The sequence below is a fragment of the Papilio xuthus genome, unplaced genomic scaffold (assembly GCF_000836235.2).
Source record: "Papilio xuthus unplaced genomic scaffold, Pxut_1.1 DF826115.1, whole genome shotgun sequence".
Lineage (NCBI taxonomy): Eukaryota > Metazoa > Arthropoda > Insecta > Lepidoptera > Papilionidae > Papilio > Papilio xuthus.
Window position 1 is genome coordinate 3,021,653 of NW_013532534.1, and position 18,204 is coordinate 3,039,856.

The following is an 18,204-nucleotide window of genomic DNA, read 5'->3' on the forward strand; positions in this document are numbered from 1 at the left end:
GTTAAAGAGAACTTTATTTATGACTGTCGCATTCGACAGGAAAACACCCAATTGTTTTGACACATTCTTAATATACGACATCATAATAAATTCAAACTGTTTTTTATTTCATTTCTTTATCCAAATCTATCGCTTATTGTTTTTTATTATTTATGGCTTGTAAATGGAAGGAAGTGGAACTTATTGTTATAGTATTTAGATAACCAATGTGACCGGAATACATTTGAATCTAATCTAGAAAATATCTAATTAGGTGTACTAATTTTACTAAGCTATGTTTTCATCGAGTGGAGTTGCGCATTTTCATTCGTTACACACTATGCGGGGAGTCCCCAAATTCTATCGTCTTATAAAAGTAGCCATCTACATTTGGATCTTAATACGGCTATTCTCGACATGCGGCTAACAACTTATACAATTAGTAGGCTATTGTGGCTCAAGATCAGCCGCCAAAAAGATAGAAACGCCCTATTGACAGCATCTATGCGCCAACCTTACTTTATTGATGTTCTTTACCGTGCATTTGAGTGTGATTGTGAGTGTACTTTTGGACTAGTCAGTAGCAAAACTTCTTACAAGGTGGAGAATACGAATTAAAGTAAAAGAAGGGTAATGCTTGGTCTTTTACTTCAACAGTTACGCTTAAGAACCCCGTATAAAAAGATGAGTTAAATAAAAGGTCATATGTTCATAGAATACTTTAATTTGTTTGCACACAGCCTCTATTGAGAATGATGTAAAGAAATAGAGAGGCAAAATGGATTTTAACCAAGTTTACCAAAGACACATTATTCACATCCTGCAATTTCATCATGACATCTCGCAAGACGTTAAATTAAAATATTATAAAAGATTCTCAAAATGGTGAGACAATGGAAAAGTGAATTGCAATTAATATTATTTTAACACATTCAAAGAAGCGGACGATACAAAATTATTAAAATAATTTTTCTGCTTTATACATATCATAATCATTAAAGGAAAACAAACATAATATAGTTCGCTAATACATAAAAATACCGAGCGTAATTAAAATACAAAGGTCATTGAGATTTGGAAGGATCGCGGTTGACATTTGGTCAGTGGTGTGCACGTCTCCTGTACTTCTGTATTATCACGAGGCGGAGGCGCGCGGGCGGCGGGCGGCGGCGGCGAGCGGCGGCGGCGGGCGGCCCGCACCTCGCCGCGCCACACCGCACCCCGCGCGCACAAACATCACTTGCGTCACATAAACCTATACAAGAATCTAGATTTAACGTAACTTATTATAATTGCATATATCATACATCTAAATTCATGTAACTTATTTTTTATTTAGTTTCAAATTTTATTATTTTACTTTTTTTTTATTCTTTTTTATTTTTTTTTTGCGTTAATCTCTTGTTTTGTTGTTGCCCCAGCGCGTTGTTGCCGGTGAAATTTGCCTTCCACGAATGATTTGATTGAGTCGTCAAAGTGAGTGCGATGCCTAATTTATTGTAATATATTTTTAAGGCTTCGCTTGTTATTCGACATTTTCAGGTTTTCGGTTGTACTGTTGCGGGCGCGGTGCGCGGGGAGCTCCGCGCTGGCCGCCGCGGGGCCCACCCCGGCCGCGGCTTTTGAATCCGCCCTGGTACTGGTTGCTATCGTTGTATCTGTCGCGGCCCCCATTCTCGTGATGGTTGCTATCGCCCGTGTCTCCGTTGCCGTAGTACTCGCTGCCGCCTCTGTTCTGATATCCATCCTTGTGTCTGTTCTGGTAGCCATCATACTGTCTGTTCTGATAGCCATCCTTGTTCCCTCTGTTCTGATATTCACCGCGCGGGTGGTATCCATCGTTTTGCCTGTTTTGGTAGGAGCCACGTCCGCGGTATCCATTGGAGGAACCTCGGATTACCGTACGACCGTATCGCCTGTATCTATTTTGACCATCTCCTTGGCCTTGAGTTTTACGCTCGAAGCCTTCTTCGTTTTCGGGGCTTCGACTTTCTTTCCACTCATCTTCATTTTTGTCGTCATTTGGGGTAGGAGCTTTTCTTTCTTCCACCTGTGCTGGTGGTTGTTGCTCAATAATAACTGATTGAGGAAGCGGTTGTGGGATAGGTTGCATCTGTGGCTGGGGTACAGGTTGGGGATGTGTAAGCGGTTGCTGTGGCGGCAGGGGTCCCGCCAGAGGAACGCCAGGGTACCCCGCGTGCTCGTGGTGCGGGGCGAAGTGCGGCTGCGGAGGCATAGGCATCGGCGTCTGTTCTGGAACCCGGCCACCAGGCAATTGCACAAAATGTTGGTTTGTAAAAGTCTGCGTGGGGATTGGTGCTGGTGGGGATGGCTGATTCATAATTTGGGGAGGATGGGGAGTGCCTATGGGACTGTCAATTTCGGATTCTTGAAGAAAGAAGAAATTTTGTGAACCAATAACTTCAGAAATAGGTCTCTGCTGGGGGTATTGTTGAGAGAAATATGCATGCTCGACTTCCTGTAAGGTTATAGGAGGAAGAGGGCGCAGAGGGTAGGCAGGAGGGGGCACCACTGAGGGTGCGGGCGCTGCGGGAAGCATGGTAGGAGGAGGATAAGGAACAGCATTAGTCTCTTCCACTTCCAAGGGAATCACTTGCTGCTGTTCTTCCTCCACAATTATGTGAACCTCATCATTCTCTAATACAGCATTATCAGCACTTTTGTCGAAATAGCCACATTCATGTACAGCAGTGACTATCTCCTTGATATGAGCATAAGTAGTGCCCAAAATCTCTTTAGGTTTGCCATCAATTATTGCATATAAATGTTCTGCAGCTTTAACTGTTTGCAAGTGAAATCCAGATTGTCCTTCCTCATTTAGATCATGTTTTGGTGTAACTTCAGGATATCTGTAATAATTTAATTTTAATTAGTCAAATCAATAACATTAGGTAAGCCCTCCCATAGGATGGAACAAGAATCTAGTTGTATAGGTGTCAGTTAATCTGGCATTTTGGTGATCTTTGGACGCCTACTACCCTGCAAGGGACAAATTTAAATAAAAAAATGATTTACTTTATTATGATTGGATGAATGACGTAACCTCAAATTATAATTAATACCTCTTGGATTTATACTTACAAATGATCCAAAATTTTTAAATCCTCTTCAGTAAGTTTTGCTGCTCCATTAGTCCCATTCAAGAAGTCTTCCCGAGCTTCCAAGCTGCCCATTTGCATGAGGCAATCCAAAATTAGTAAAACTTCTCGGATCTTATTTGTTTCAGCAGCATAACGGACCCATGCATCCTAGAATTTATTTACATGTATGTATATGACAACATAAAAAAAATTGTAATAACTTGAACTGGTTATACAATCCAGTCGATGTTGAAAAATATTTTTCCATAAAAACATGCAACCCTTAAAATAGAAATGTGTTACTTTTTTTGAAACATCTACAACTTATTTTCATATATATATATTTGTTTAGCTTATATTATGATTAAAAGCACTACATATGTCTTTACCTTTTTAGCTTGCTTCTTAGCCTCACGTTCTGCTGATGACACAATAGCAGTAATTTGTTTAGAGAGGTCTCTTGCAAAATCCAATGTCTGCACAACCTCATCATACTTGGCTACTGCTACTTTTTGGTCTGTGTTCAATTCTTTACCAGCTTTTTGCAGGTCACGGTATGATGTCAGCTTGCTCTAAAATTAAATAACATATTATGCAAACATTAAACAAAAAGTATGACTAATTTATTGTTGTAGTAAATAACAATGTAATAGTAGCACTATGTCATGAAATATGCATATATAGAATGGGAAATTGACGCATAAAGAACCATTAGACCCCTAAATGTGACACTAAGATAACCACAAGCCAAACAATTGAATTTTTGTTTAAATTCTTACAACTTCACGTATTTTTCATCGATTTAAAGCCGGTAGTGTTATGAAGATATGATTACGTTATCACTATATGCAATTGCTCATCAGTTTATGATAAAAAAACATAAATATATACAAAAAACATATTGCAAATCAAAAAATATATTGCTCTTGCAAAGAACAAAAGTAATATAAGAATACTAACACTTATACGTATTAACACATGAAACTTTCCTTATAATCTGTATGGGAGTATGTAAAAATATTGGGCGTAGCGGTTTGGTAACAATAATGTTGGGCCGGAGCACATGTATTAAAATGGCGTCCAGAGGAACACCGCAACTTTATTTACATACAACAAAAGGCCGCAAAATCATAAAATGTAACATATGCACGACTAGGCCTTACAAAATGCCATAAGAATATTTTAATAATGATGGGAAACGAAGTCATGGGACTGCAATATATACACATGCAATAAATAGATGTTGATGTAGTGTAAAAGATATCTTACCTTTCTTTTTTCCAAATTGCGTATTTTATGTTCAATAACGGTGATAATTTGCCTTACAGGTGAATTATCTGTAGCCTCCGAAGAGGCTGGTTTTTCAGACTTTACATTCGCTGCTGAAGGCATCCTTCACAGGCAACAACTTCTTCTGGATTGGTTCTTATGGTGGTGGTACTTGAATAGACAATTTTTAAGTATATAACTAGATTTTGCACTATACTACATAGAGAAACTGTCAGTAAACGAACGACGCATTTTTTTTATTCCAAATGTTGGTATCGTCAATTCGTAATCCCCGCGAAATATTTAAACATGTTTTAAGTTTGTCCAATAATATTAACTAATTTTTGTAGTGAGGTTTAAAGTATTAGTATTTTACACTCCTGTAAAAATATTTTGTACATTTTGAAACTAACTTCTGCAATCTTTAGTCAAAAGCTGTGGTTAAAAGTGATAAATATGATTAAAAAACGACCAGAGTCAAGTCTATCTATTTTTTTACTTACCAGCTTTAGGCATTGGCACCATAATCTGTTAATCAAGTAGGAAAACTTATATATTTATTTAAATAACTTTAATTAAGTTTTGACAACCAATTTTACTGATTTAAAAAAATAATTCAAAATATAACGTATAACATTTTGAATATTCATAGTAGTAAAAGTTATACCACTAAATATCAGATGTACACATTTAATAAGCAAGGTCGATGTTTGCTAAACATGTATCATGCAGTCCTTGTTACTATTGAATGGTTTTTATTAATAATGAGAGCAGATACCAAAGAGTACAGTACAAAGAGTGGCAGATACCATCATATCCTTGTTTTTATTGTTTCATATTTGACACTTGACAGTGACAGATAATTTAGTTTGCATTTGGGAAATTGGCGGAAAAATTGTGATATTTTTCCCCTTTAGTGTATTTTTGTGTTTGGTGGCTTTTATTCGATATTATTAAAGTTCATTTTATCAACCCAATGATGTTTTCTATATCTAAGGTAAGAAATGGGAAAATACAAAACTAACCTAAACGCCGGTATACCAGTTCTCTATACATCGTCTAATACGCAGATGACCTTTTTGTTAATACTAAACATTGAAAAAAATTATCGATTTACAAGTTTGTGTTTATAGAAAATAAAAAATATTGCTGTAAATCATCAAGTTTGTTTCACAAAAACGTAATAGATAATGTAATATTTTTAGTTCGGTGCGTTTCGAAGTGTACATCACCTATCGAAGCAACTACACACGACAATGGTTCATTTTGATACACAAAAAACTGAGAAAAGTAAGTTCCTTTATTATATTTTATATCAATTTAACATGTTGCAAGTGTTTATATAGTCTTTTTTGCTATAAAGATAATAAAATAATCATGTAATACATAATTTAATAACATCTTTATTGTATGGTTTTCAAATGGTGCATACATTGTTCCCAGCTATCAATCAAGTCACATTACTGGGAAGAGCTGGTGCAGATCCCCAGAAACGAGGCACAGAGGAACATCCAGTAATCAACTTCCCGCTTGCTACACATTACAGCTACAAATATGAGTCTGGAGATATTTTACAGAGAACTGATTGGCATAGAATTAGTATATTTAAACCTGGTTTAAGAGACACAGTGTATAAATATCTGAAAAAAGGCCAAAGAGTATATGTAACTGGTAAACTGTCATATGGGGAAGTCAAACTTGATGATGGTCAAGTGAGGAGTGCGTCTACAGTGATAGCAGATGATGTTATCTTCTTTCAAAATCAACAGCATCCTGAAAATTAATTAATCTTAGTATAAAGTAGTAAGTGTAAGAATAAATGCCATTGTTAATCAAAGAATCTTTATTTTTACTATTACTTTTAATATACTTTAGAGAAATGAAAGAACTACATGTTATAAATTTAAAAATGGAATAAGTTATAGATTAGGTTATGCCTTTGTGATATAAGTTGTTCTTGATGCCCACTTAAGATAACAAAGAAAATAAATATATTAGTTTAGTATAAATAGTGACATCTATGGTGTGTTATAAAAGAGCTGGGCTGCAGAGACGGAGCATTCCTGCCAATATAGTAAAGATGGCGTTAGTAGCTCAATCACTTGATATCATAATAAAGTCTTTTTAAATAAACTTTATTAAAATAGAATGTAGAAAGACAAACAATAAATACGCTAAATTCCAAAAAATGATAAGTTATTCTGTAATCATTTTAAGTTATTAAAATTTAAATTAACTCAACAACAGGTGGCGCTGTACAAAGCAAAAAATAATTTGTGGAGGATCATAACTACTTACGGTCACCGTAAAAATTTAAAAATATGTTATCACAAAATTCAACGTTAATACGATACTAAATCTTACTAAAGTCGATTGTCCTTTTGTCATCAGATATGAGTTGTGCTTTAAAGCCATTTTTCACATTTTTTTTCATAAACCAGTTTTCACATCTCACTAAAAATGTTCTATTTTATAAAAGGAAAATAAAATCAAGGTAATTTTCTTCCGTGTACTTGTGTTAAGGATAATAAAAATCAAGTTTCTGATAACATTATTTTCATTTATTTTAAGTTATTATAATCAAATGACACAATATTTTTCGAAACATGTTTCGATTGTGTACTAGATGGAAATGATGGCAATGAAATGCCAAGTAGAAATAAATGTAAAAAATACAAATTCAGTTGTTATAGTACTTACTCATATCTAGGTACTTTGATAAAGCTCCACTTTTTGTTTTACAAATCATACATACTCTCTTTAGTAGGTTCCTTAACCTAAAATTTACAAGACTAATATTTACAAACACAATATTTTTACTCTATGACATTTACCTATATTGATAAAAGAGATCACAGAAAATTGTAGCTGGAAATAATTGAGTAAAAGCCCTAGCATATTCTACATGTCTACCACTTTATATTTTATCACAGTGGAGTCCTTTATGAATTATTTCAAGGCAATAATTAGGTATTACGATATTCATAGTTATTGTCTTTTAAGAGAATCCAAAATATTATTTCATGATTCCTTTATAGTTGCCAAATAATGATGTGGTAGCACTTATAATAAAATCTTTCACAAGCTACAATTGAAATGTTTGCCAAAAATATTCAATGGAAGACAACAATGTGGTGATAAATTTTTGAAACAGTTAACTCATTTATGTACTCTCCATAGCAATTTTCAAAACAAAAATAAAATCATACATAAAACTAATTAAATTACAAAAAAATGCAAAGACGGATGCGTATTGGTACGCACACGTCGACATCGAGTTTTGGCAACATCACATCTCCTTAGTTGCGGCGAGATTGCAGTCAGCTGTCCAATGTGAATAGTCCATTGCACACATTAAATTACTCTCTAACTCTAACACATATAAATTTTCGTCCCTTTTGCTAGCTACGTTTTAATTGACACTATTTGATAAAATCACTTGGCACAAAGGCATTGAGGTCCATACCCTGTATAACTCCAAAGACCGAACCTGTCAAAGTACTCTCAGTGATTGATTTTTCATAAAAATTTACTATTTCTCATGTATAACATGATAATAATAGGAAGACTAATAAAATATCCTTTCTGAGAGGAATTCGACTAGAGGCTTTAGGGTGGAGTTGTTTACACATAAATTATTCACGTAAAACGTTTCGCACTGTCGTGTCCCACGATATACTCGAGCGTAAATCATTGTTCACATTTTTCACTTTTTAAATTAAGAGCGTAATGTTCGGGGTTGTATTCAGATTCACGTTTGAGCATCATATTGTCTCCGATGAGGGCGCTGATGCGGTGCTTGTCGTGCGAGGCGGGCGGCGGCGGGTTGTCGGAGCGCGCGCGCTTCCGCCAAGGCTCCGACGCGGCCATACTCAGATCTGTAGGCATGTCTTCCTCCACGTGCTCATCCTCGCAACGTTCTTCTTTCATTTCAGTTTTCACTACGGGCTGTGGCGCCACCCGCGTCGGACTCATTTGCTGTCTCAGCAGCGAGATGTTCTTTATGTTCTTAAGTTCCGTCGGGTTCCGTAGAAATCTGCAAATAACAAGTTGCGGTGTTACTACATAAAATATGGTGTGTGCAATATAAATCAAAACAATAGTAAAGTTTCAGCTACTTACTGGTAACAGTGACGCTCTCCTTGCACTTTCCGTAAAATGTTGACGCGGTAGTAATATCTGAGCGCACGTGACATCTTATCGTAGTTCATTGAAAGATGGTTCTTCTGGATTCCCCACAGTTTGGCGAGTCCCGCCGGATCCACTATCTTGAAAACTCCGGTGTCGCGGTTTTTCCACGCGATGTAATTTGTGTATCGTTGGGTAGGATCATTGAGTAATTGTTGAAGGAAATCCCACAATAGTCTTCCATCTGAAATAAAAGAAATATCTATAAGTATTTGTAATTTTGATAGCACCAATATTCCTTTGTATTTAAAATACATAGATAACTTACTTGTATTTGATTCGGGCATATCATTCGGGAAGAATTCCCGATGTTGTGCCCGGTAGTGCGTGTGTTGCGGCGCTGAGTGCGTTTGCGGCGCGGGACTCTGTAATGAAGTCTCCTTCGGCGAACGTGGTGGGGGCGCGAAATGATTCTCTTCATCTGAGTCAGAATGGTTGCTACCAGAACTCGCCGCTTGGGCTGACACGGGTACAGGAGGAGCATACGCCGACGCATAACCGAGCGTTTCTCCCCTCTGTGGACTTCCAGAACTGTCGATTGAGGGCGCTGGGCTCAAAGTCACGGAGTTAGGTTGCGCGGCAGCTGCCGCAGCACTGTGGAAGTGATGGAAACTGTCGACGGCCCAGGTGGGTGTGGGGGGGTGGCTGTGGGGCGATGGCGGGTAAGGCGCGGCGCGGGCGGTGGGTGTCACCGGGGATGAAGGTACTCTTCCCAACAGCGCAGCGTCGCGTACTAGCATTTGTAGAACGTTGTGTAAAACATCGCCGGCGCCTGGGCAACGTTCACCCAAATCAGTTTTGGTTAAGAGGCATAGCGCCTTTCCTGCAAATAAGGTTTACAATTTAAAGATGTTCAAATTTTTGATAAAAGTTCAAGATTGAATGAAAATAAAATATTGTTTATTTACCATTCATTTGGAAGAGATCCATATCAAAATTGGGCAAATCGAATTCCCTTTCACACCATTTCAAAAAAACTGCCACATCTTCACGTGTCCATAATCTTGGTTCTGGGGGAAGGCCGGCGGGTAGTTGTGCCTTCGTGTCACCGAGGGGTGACGGTGGCGGCGGCGCCCAAGGTAGTGGGTACCGCCATAAAAGTTCCGTTGGGCTGAATGGCAGCGGTAGCCGCTCCATACTAGGCCCCGACGGCAATTGCAGACTCACTACTTTCATCACGTTGATCTGAAAATAATGATCATTTTGCTATGACTCTTGTTTACAAAATAAGCTTCTAACTTAAACCAGAACTACTACTCGACAACAGATGGCGCTACAAATGTCGTTTCAAAAGATATTTATTGCATTTCGATTTATGTTCAAAATAAATTCTGAATCACGTTCTTATTTTTATTCATAACCATTTTATAATTTAAATAGAAAAAATAATGGGTACAGAACTTCCCATAATTCGTATAACTCAACTTGAGATATCACTTCATCAGTCGCTTAAGTAATACGTGACTTGCTGCATATTATTAATTTCAGTAATAAATTATTACTTAGGAAAGAATACTTGTTTATTTTATTTATAACAATAATCTTAGAAACCTAAATGAGTTACTTTACTTTATTTGCAGATTAAAGTCAATATCAAAATTACACGATAATTTTTTAAAAGTATATAGAAAACTGATTATATATAAGAGATAATAATTTAGATTAAATTCTTCACAATGACTTGAGTTAGCTTATTTTTTATGATTTTGATATGACAAAAACTTTTGTAGGATAGACACCTGCTAGCTAACATTTCATTGTGCCCTATGAATAAGTGTCACTGCAACAATATAGGGGAAGAATTATTATCGAAATGGACCATCCTAAGCCCCTGGGGATGATCGGCTAGAAAAAATTAAGGGGTGAAATGTTGCACGTGCATAATACCGATGGGGTACATTTCTAGATGGGTATAGGGACAATAATTATATTTGTACGCTATAAATAACTCTATGTACTGATAACAGCGAGCGGATGCAGTGTTTACAATAAATTTTTAAACTTGGCGAAATGTTATGTTTTCATGGTATCTTTATTTCATGGGTTTGTTTGTTAAGTTGTTCATCTTTTTCCATCAGCCAACTTTGAATTCGCGGCAAAAAATAAAACCGAATTAACCGAACACAAAGTTTTAACTGTGGCAGCAAGCGAGTTGTTATCGGGCGGGGTCGGAAATGCGTGAATACGAGATAGTGCGGCCTGTGATAAGCGCTGCTACTCACCGGCTGAGCTGATCCGGAACTGAGTGCGTTGTCAGAAAAATCCTAAAGGCGATAGACAGGAACAGGAGAAATCAGCACATATACATCGTCACAACACTAAAAGCACAGTATCCAGAGTTCACAGAGCACCAGGCACACTTTGAAGCAGCGGCGGTCCCTCCAAACGTGTCGTGTTACGGCACGCCGTAAACCAGCAGCGTATCTGAGGGATCGAGCTCGCAGACAAGCGTCGCGGGCAACTCTCCGACGCGGACTGATGATGCGGTGGCGGCGCGGGCGGACGGACGAGCGCTCGCCGCCCCCCGCTCCGCGCGCTCCCCGCGTCCCGCGCCTTGTCGCCACACATAATATTGCGGAGAATGAGATAAAACTTCGGGAGCCAGTCTGAGACCGCGTCCCATTTTTAACTATACGCAAGTACGAACATTATTTCCGCGAACGTAAACCGTTATCGCAGTAAGTTTACGTTTGTAAATCAACAAGTCGGTCGTCAAATACGCATTGTATAAAATACAACTAGGTACTTATTTCATTTTGCTTGGCGATAGAATACCTGTATCCGCCTAGGGCATGCGGAAGCGCTAATAGTGTTAAGATTACGTCAGCGCACCAGTTTTTAATAACTCTCAATATTTCCTTGTTTGTGGAGCACTAGGCAGTCGGCGGCGAAACACGTATATCTACTAAGCCGTTAAATGTTACTGAATTCAAATTCTGTACATCAATTTATCTGTTGGAAAATAATTCTATCATTCGGTAGATTATCTGACAGGAATAATGTTTGATTTCTTTGTTAAATTTATATCATTAAGCATTGACATGTTTTAGGCAGTTATTTAAAGTAAAGAATTAGAGCTGCGCCTGCACAACCCACGATGACCGAACACAGGAAATGTCTGAACAGTCACCCGCCGGTTTCCTGATGCAGAGTGAGACAATATGAACGTCAACCGGTTTCAGCTGAGCTCATTCGACTATCAGCATACCTACGTACCTACCCACCATATCTACGTTTCTCTGCGATTAAATTTTGAACACTCGTATGTAGGGAGGTAGTGATTTATTAAAAATTACATTATCTATAGCTATATAGGTACTGTGGATTAATTACAGTTAATACCAATTTTGATGGAAATTTGTGAGTAAAAAGTAACATTTTTATTTCGTTGCTGTGAAAGAAAAACTAGTTTCAATTTGACACTACTAGTTTTGTTTGTCAGTATCATCTGGCTGAACAAGTGTCGTATGTTTTGTACCTGTTACTTTATAATATTCAACCCTTTCCGTTTATAGGATTGAGATTGAGAGAGGCCTGGCGACCGGCCCAGGCCCACTACCGGTTCGAGACAGAAATATTCGGCAGCCGAGGCGGAAGTGGCCTCGGAATCTTTACCTGTTGCTCCCTTCTCTCCCCGCTCGCGGCGACGCGGCAGCCGTCCCGCTCTTGCACGTACAAACATGGCGGCTGGCGGCCTAGTCTGCGGTTAGGCGTCGAGTAGTTTCATGTTGTGGAGTAATTTGGAAAATAAAACACAACGATGTTGAACCGTACGTGGCCGTCGTGACCGTGACCGCAGATCTTGACGCTACTTTCTTTGTCGATTTTATAAATGTTACGCGATCGCTTACATTGTCTATTCGTGTTTTTATTTTCGTTTTCGTAATCGACGGCCATTTGTTATCTATGGATAGTAATGTTTGATTGTTGATAAGCTTTCATTGCTTATTAAGTTTATGGAAGTGAATATGATGAATTTGGCGCCTTTTTAATTATACATACGTAATTTTTTTAAGCGTAGCTTTAATGCATTACAATCTAAAAATTGTAAGATAAGAGGACAGGAGCTTAATGTTTGCGGGTAGGTAATAATGGGTTGGAGGTAAATGTGTGAGTGAGCTACATGGGAAACATTTAGTCAGAGGTGCGTGGCTGACGGCGGCGGCCCCGTCGGAATGCGACGCGCGGCCGGACTCGAATCTGAACATGCGGAAGTGCCCGAAATAAGTTCATTGCGTGAGCGGCATATGTAGGTACAATCTAACAGACTACTTGCCTCTGTTAAATTCTAGCATTGCTTCACATTTGTATTTCTTCATTAGAACTTTTATTTTATAACTAATTTTGATGATACGCAACATTGTAGGGTAGTTCTTAATAATACGATCATCGATACACTTAAAGTCGAGACCTTCCTGACTTTTCTATACGTCGATATTCTAAAATGTTAGTATTGAATGGAGTGTTCTGTTCAGTTTCTTGTTTATATGGCTCTCCCTCAGCGGATTGGGTCAAAATGGAGTGTTCCATACAGGTTTGACGTCTTCCGAAGAGTCGATTTTCGAAATGTCATTTTGTAAATAACGCGGAGCAAATTTATCCTAATTTCTTTTTTAGCCTCACTTTTTCTTTGGATTAGGTACTTATAGGTTATAAATCAATGGCAAATCTTTAACGTTATTGAAATTCTGAAGTTTCTCTGCATATACACTTATTACTTTTAACACAATACTAATTTCAACGCCTCGATAATTTCTTTCCCTTTAATTACTATTTAAAAAGGAAATTAGTTCTAGTTGCAAAAGGAAATTAAAAACGTTCGCTTTGGGGGTGTCGGAAACGAGAGGGTCGCGGGGCGCGCGCAAATCTACTTCAACTTCCGCTAATGTCCGCCAACCGGAACAGGAACCGCTCAGAGGAAGTTAGCCCACATCCGTTAATATCGTAAAACGATTAAAATTTATTTAACGTTCGCACATAAATGTTAATTAAACAATAACTAACAATTAGAAGAATACAAACCCATTAAAAAACAAAGATTAAGTGACTGTTCCTGAAACCTGTGTGTTCCTACCTTATGGACAAATAAGTTTTGATTATATGTAAACAGTGATATTGAAAGCTTTTTGCAGATGAGTAGATCTCGAATGAACTGCATTATGTAACCTTACATGTGCGGTGTAGTTCAAGGCTGTATGTTACGACATAATCTTTATATGGCTGCATGGGAAAATTGTGTATACATATTATGTGCTGAATCTTAACGTATTATCCACGTTCCCATAACATGTACAATTGATATATAAATAAACTATTTATTTCACATAACATAAATTCATACATATTCAAAATCCCTTTCACAATATTACAACATAAGAGAGAAAAAAGAGAGATACTTATAAATACTATACTATATCTTATAAAAAATATATACATACATTGCCATTTGTTTAATTAGTTTTTGACAAATGCAGTTACTGTTAAATATTTAAAAATATCATAGCTATGGGCAATATTAGAAGTTGTAGCCCACAACTTCTAATATTAATAAATCTCTTCAACAGATGCTATGAACTCAACATATTTTATTTTTTTTGCAATACAGGAAGATTGTTTCGACCTAATTAATTAGAGGCAAATTAACCGCAGCTGCTTTTTAAGGAGTAAATCTTAAGGTGTCGTTGTATGTGAAGTCTAGACCGGATGGCGTGCCATTTGAAATTGCAATCGCATGGAAACGGCGGCACTTCCTGTGCGCTGACCCGGTTCACTGGCTTTTTATTTTAACGCCACTTCGACGACTTAAAATGTAGGTTATGCATATTTATGGAATAAAACAAATAAAAAGAGATTCTCGCTAATGACTTTCCATTCGAACTAAGGTTATTTCTTTGTTCGTAAGCTACGCAATCTATTGATCTCAAGTAAAATTACAAAATACACATGACATATTTTGAAATAAGAACACGGCTATTAATTTGTTTGGATATTTATTTATTTAAATGAAACATCGATGGATAGAAAATCAAGAGATAAGAACAAACAATAAACAAAAAATGTTGCCATAAAAATCGAAATGTCGAAACGTAACGCACTTCCGAGCCGTCAGTACAATGCGACCTCGTTTCGGGCGTTGTACACTCGTTACATAATTCGGTGCCACTCAAAACTAGGCAACGATGTCACCGCAGACTTGCGCCACACTTCTCGCAAACCAAAGCCTTGCCAATGTTATATTGTCGATACTGTTGAGTAACTTTTGCTCTTCCGAATAAGTTCACAATACTCTACTTTTGTTTAAATTCATGGCACACGTTGTTAAACAACTATTGGGTAACAAGTCACATTTTATTCGTACCACAGACACTAACTTGTATAAATTGAGATATAAATGTATGAAAATATATTTCTGGATGTACGTTTGTACTTATGTTTTTTGAAACATATTTCATCAATTTCAGTTTCTTCTCTCTTGACTTATCTATTACGATCATTTTGTAAATGTCACTTTACAGTTATTATTTAAATAAAAAGAGGATTGTAAGGAAAATATGATTTAGTACTATCAATGTATGTGTTAATGTTTGTATGTGAGTTCACGTCTTAAGAGGCTAATTATGTCGGACAAAGAAATCGTCCACTTCCGTCGACCTCAGCCGATGCCAACACGCGCCCACTTTTGGTCACGCAACGGAAAGACATTAAGACAACTGTATCCTTACTCATTACACTAACTATCGACTATTTTTCCCAGCCAATAGAATTACAAATGGTTCTATTATCTTTTTTATTTTTTTTAAATGATAGAGTTTACATTGTCGTAACACATACATACAACAATGTTGCCCTCCCCATTTTCTTCGAGAAAAAGAGTGATAACAATAATAATGTTACGCATACGTAAAGTAAAAAAAATCACGATTATTTTTATTTATGCTTACCTAGTACTTGTCTTTTTCGGTCAGTATCCAATAAAGTGTATATACTTCTTAACTTTGTCGGTCGTTTAAAAATCTGAACGACTGTGTAGTAATCTAATTTCCTTAGCAATTTTATAATGTACTTTGATATCTACCGTAATGCAACAAAATTTCATAAGATACAAGAATGCGATAACTTCATAACCCTTTAGTAATAAAGCACGTAATTATTTTGTGTCAAAATATAATAGATTCCGGCGTAAAATTGGTTAATTTTGTTGTTAATTTGAAATATTTCCATTTGATAAGTATGACTAGTGACGTCATTCGTTTTTATATTTAAAATTATATTTACACACGAAAAATGACTTGTTACTTCCTAATTGAGTCATGGCAGTTTTAACTTCCGTATGTTTCTAAAGTATGTAATTACATATACTTAAAGATTTCTTTAAACTACGGAACTATGATTTGCTTAATGATAAACCAAGGGGTACATTTTTATTATATATAGAAAATAGGAAAAATAATATGAATTGGGATGTGTAAATCAATGTCGATATATTGTAGAGAATGGGAGAAGTATTTAATTCTAACGACTAACCCCCAGCCGAGTCTGTGCGCTCAAGTGTCATGACAAAGCGACCCTCCGTTGATTTGGGATCAACACGATCAAAAAACCGGATCGGGAATGCACCCGTATTGGTAGACACACATGCTCGCATGTGTTCCAAACGAATACCATTTCATGTTTGAAGAAAGTATAAATAAAAAATGCTTACTGATTTTTGTTAACATTAAGAAATTTTTTGGTGTCCCATTTTTTAAAATGTTGTTTTTAACGGCACATGGATTCTATAACTGTAGATTTTTGACATATTGCATACATAAAATATATCCAGAAGATGGTACTAATTTTGAAAGCAGTTTGGATAAAATATAATATATAAAAATAAAGCGAGAATAACTGTAATACGAACAGCTCAGTATAAAACTGCAGGAGGTTAAGACAACTATAAATGCGAAATTAAAATATGTAGAAGTGCAAAACTTGATAGAAATTCATAGAAAAGGCTAAAATACGCACGAATGTAATAAAAATAAATATCAGTAGGGATGCAGGGCTGACTTGAAATCTACTTGAAAGATATGAGTTTCTATAACCCTTAACTACCTATTATTGTAAGTTACGGAAATATAAATGTGGAAAGCGGATATCAGGATCAAGGAAAAAGTAACATCCGTTGTCCATCTTCCTACTTCTCGAGGTCTCGACCGTGAATGTTTGTATTGTTATTTATTTAATATCATTTTTTATACCTATATAATTTTATACCTAAATATATCTAAGTTATTTAAGTAACACTTCTAGGAACATTAAAAAATTTGTATCAAGTTAACTTATAACGGAAAAATAAGTAGGTATTTATCACTAATATTGTTTGTAGGCACATTTCTGTGATGCTAAGTTACAAATAATACAGATGCCTTCTATGTTATATTGGTGTCATAAAAAGTGAATCGTCAAGGGGCTCGCTTCGTGTCCCAATCGAGCCATGTGCGCGCGCTCCCACGCGGAGTCGCTCGTAGTCGGCGCTCGGCGGCGGCGCGCGAGTGTGCGCCGTATGCGACGCGAGCGCCACAACAAACTGTGTCCGTGTCATACGCAACGTCTGTGTGTGTGAGTTATACGAGTACGGGTACGGCTACTTCCTGGTACAACGCGAGATGCTTTATTTAAATTCTCCCTTTGTGTGCGTACACCTATATGATATTCACATACACCACACGAATATTATTACATTAACGCCGTGTGTGTCGAGTCTTTTTAATCTCCATTGTACTTCCTGATTACGCGCTGGTGTGCGTGAGCCACTTGTTCGTTAGGGCCGACTTTATCTCTGCAAGGGACATAGTGCAGCGTCCGATTACTACGCTCGAAGCGATTTTATTTTTGTTTGCTTTATCAATAATGTGTCATTATGCATGTATTTGAATACGTGTAATGTGGTTATTGTTTGGAGCGCGTTGCCGCACATCGAGTATCCGGATCGGGCGCGGAATAGCTAGCACCAAAACAAAGAGCTCATGTTTATATTCTCATTGGAAACAGGAAGCGCAACACCGCCGTAATGTCTCAGGCGCATAGCGTTCTCAGTAAGAAACAATACCAGTTCCGCTGTTGTTTGCAAAACTGCCGTTTTCAGGAAGTAACCGGACTTTGATCGATTTGATTTGCTAATTAATCAATGCATTAATTCACGTTGAAATTATTCTATGATACATTACAGTTGTTATGATTTATATAATTAATGCTGATTTTTGACACGTTGAATTTAGAACAATATTGTATTGCACAATTAACCTACGTCGGTGACACATTTTTGTTTTTTTTTATGTACCTATGTTATTTTTACACAACTATTATAAGTAATAAATTATTCTCTCTTTTCATTATATAATAATAGGTTTATTACAGTTGCATTGATAATGAACGATATAATAGCTTTAACCTTATATCGCAAAGAACTCTAAAAATGCTTTTTGATTAATTTCGATAATTAAATACAATGAAAAATGTCAAAGTAACATGACATTTTGTACGAGCAATCCAAAAAGTCGTAAAAAGTATAACTAAACAATATGAAATAAAACTGTAATAAAACATCGATATATTGAATGGGCATCACTAAAGTTTTTAGATGCAGCAAGTGGACAGATGTGACTGCAATGGCAGTTTGCACAAA

The 18,204-nt window shown here is 36.9% G+C and overlaps 3 protein-coding genes and 1 long non-coding RNA gene across 4 annotated transcripts; 2 read left to right on the plus strand and 2 right to left on the minus strand.

The window, feature by feature from the left end:
* Positions 1 to 685: 685 nt before the first annotated feature.
* On the minus strand, positions 686 to 4,583 carry Capr (caprin family member). The gene is made up of 4 exons (XM_013319639.1): positions 4,350 to 4,583; positions 3,470 to 3,652; positions 3,082 to 3,248; positions 686 to 2,849 (listed from the first exon to the last, which is right to left on the minus strand). The coding sequence occupies exons 1-4, from the start codon at positions 4,470 to 4,472 to the stop codon at positions 1,505 to 1,507; spliced, it is 1,818 nt and encodes a 605-aa protein (XP_013175093.1). The 5' UTR covers positions 4,473 to 4,583; the 3' UTR covers positions 686 to 1,504.
* A 580-nt stretch (positions 4,584 to 5,163) lies between these two features.
* mtSSB (mitochondrial single stranded DNA-binding protein) lies at positions 5,164 to 6,795 on the plus strand. The gene is made up of 3 exons (XM_013319581.1): positions 5,164 to 5,346; positions 5,555 to 5,639; positions 5,793 to 6,795. Exons 1-3 carry the CDS (start codon positions 5,326 to 5,328, stop codon positions 6,131 to 6,133), a joined length of 447 nt encoding a protein of 148 aa, XP_013175035.1. The 5' UTR covers positions 5,164 to 5,325; the 3' UTR covers positions 6,134 to 6,795.
* Positions 6,796 to 6,916: 121 nt separating this feature from the next.
* On the minus strand, positions 6,917 to 11,001 carry aop (ETS variant transcription factor anterior open). Its single transcript, XM_013319891.1, has 5 exons — positions 10,760 to 11,001; positions 9,446 to 9,722; positions 8,806 to 9,360; positions 8,472 to 8,721; positions 6,917 to 8,385 (listed from the first exon to the last, which is right to left on the minus strand). The coding sequence occupies exons 2-5, from the start codon at positions 9,711 to 9,713 to the stop codon at positions 8,040 to 8,042; spliced, it is 1,419 nt and encodes a 472-aa protein (XP_013175345.1). The 5' UTR covers positions 9,714 to 9,722; positions 10,760 to 11,001; the 3' UTR covers positions 6,917 to 8,039.
* A 148-nt stretch (positions 11,002 to 11,149) lies between these two features.
* On the plus strand, positions 11,150 to 13,854 carry LOC106123356 (uncharacterized). The gene is made up of 3 exons (XR_001228156.1): positions 11,150 to 11,279; positions 11,588 to 11,799; positions 12,053 to 13,854. It is a non-coding gene; the product is annotated as an uncharacterized LOC106123356 (long non-coding RNA).
* Positions 13,855 to 18,204: the final 4,350 nt, after the last annotated feature.

What these genes read in the sequence shown, in the direction of transcription:
- Capr (XM_013319639.1), bottom strand. Translation starts at nt 4,472, where the DNA reads ATGCCTTCAGCAGCGAATGTAAAGTCTGAAAAACCAGCCTCTTCGGAG. An exon ending in GCAATTTGGAAAAAAGAAAG is followed by an intron (nt 3,653 to 4,349) that starts GTAAGATATCTT and finishes ATTTAATTTTAG; the next exon opens with AGCAAGCTGACATCATACCG. An exon ending in TTAAAAATTTTGGATCATTT is followed by an intron (nt 2,850 to 3,081) that starts GTAAGTATAAAT and finishes AAATTATTACAG; the next exon opens with ATATCCTGAAGTTACACCAA.
- aop (XM_013319891.1), bottom strand. Translation starts at nt 9,713, where the DNA reads ATGAAAGTAGTGAGTCTGCAATTGCCGTCGGGGCCTAGTATGGAGCGG. An exon ending in GGATCTCTTCCAAATGAATG is followed by an intron (nt 9,361 to 9,445) that starts GTAAATAAACAA and finishes CCTTATTTGCAG; the next exon opens with GAAAGGCGCTATGCCTCTTA. An exon ending in TATGCCCGAATCAAATACAA is followed by an intron (nt 8,722 to 8,805) that starts GTAAGTTATCTA and finishes CTTTTATTTCAG; the next exon opens with ATGGAAGACTATTGTGGGAT.
- mtSSB (XM_013319581.1), top strand. Translation starts at nt 5,326, where the DNA reads ATGATGTTTTCTATATCTAAG. An exon ending in TGATGTTTTCTATATCTAAG is followed by an intron (nt 5,347 to 5,554) that starts GTAAGAAATGGG and finishes TAATATTTTTAG; the next exon opens with TTCGGTGCGTTTCGAAGTGT. An exon ending in TACACAAAAAACTGAGAAAA is followed by an intron (nt 5,640 to 5,792) that starts GTAAGTTCCTTT and finishes CATTGTTCCCAG; the next exon opens with CTATCAATCAAGTCACATTA.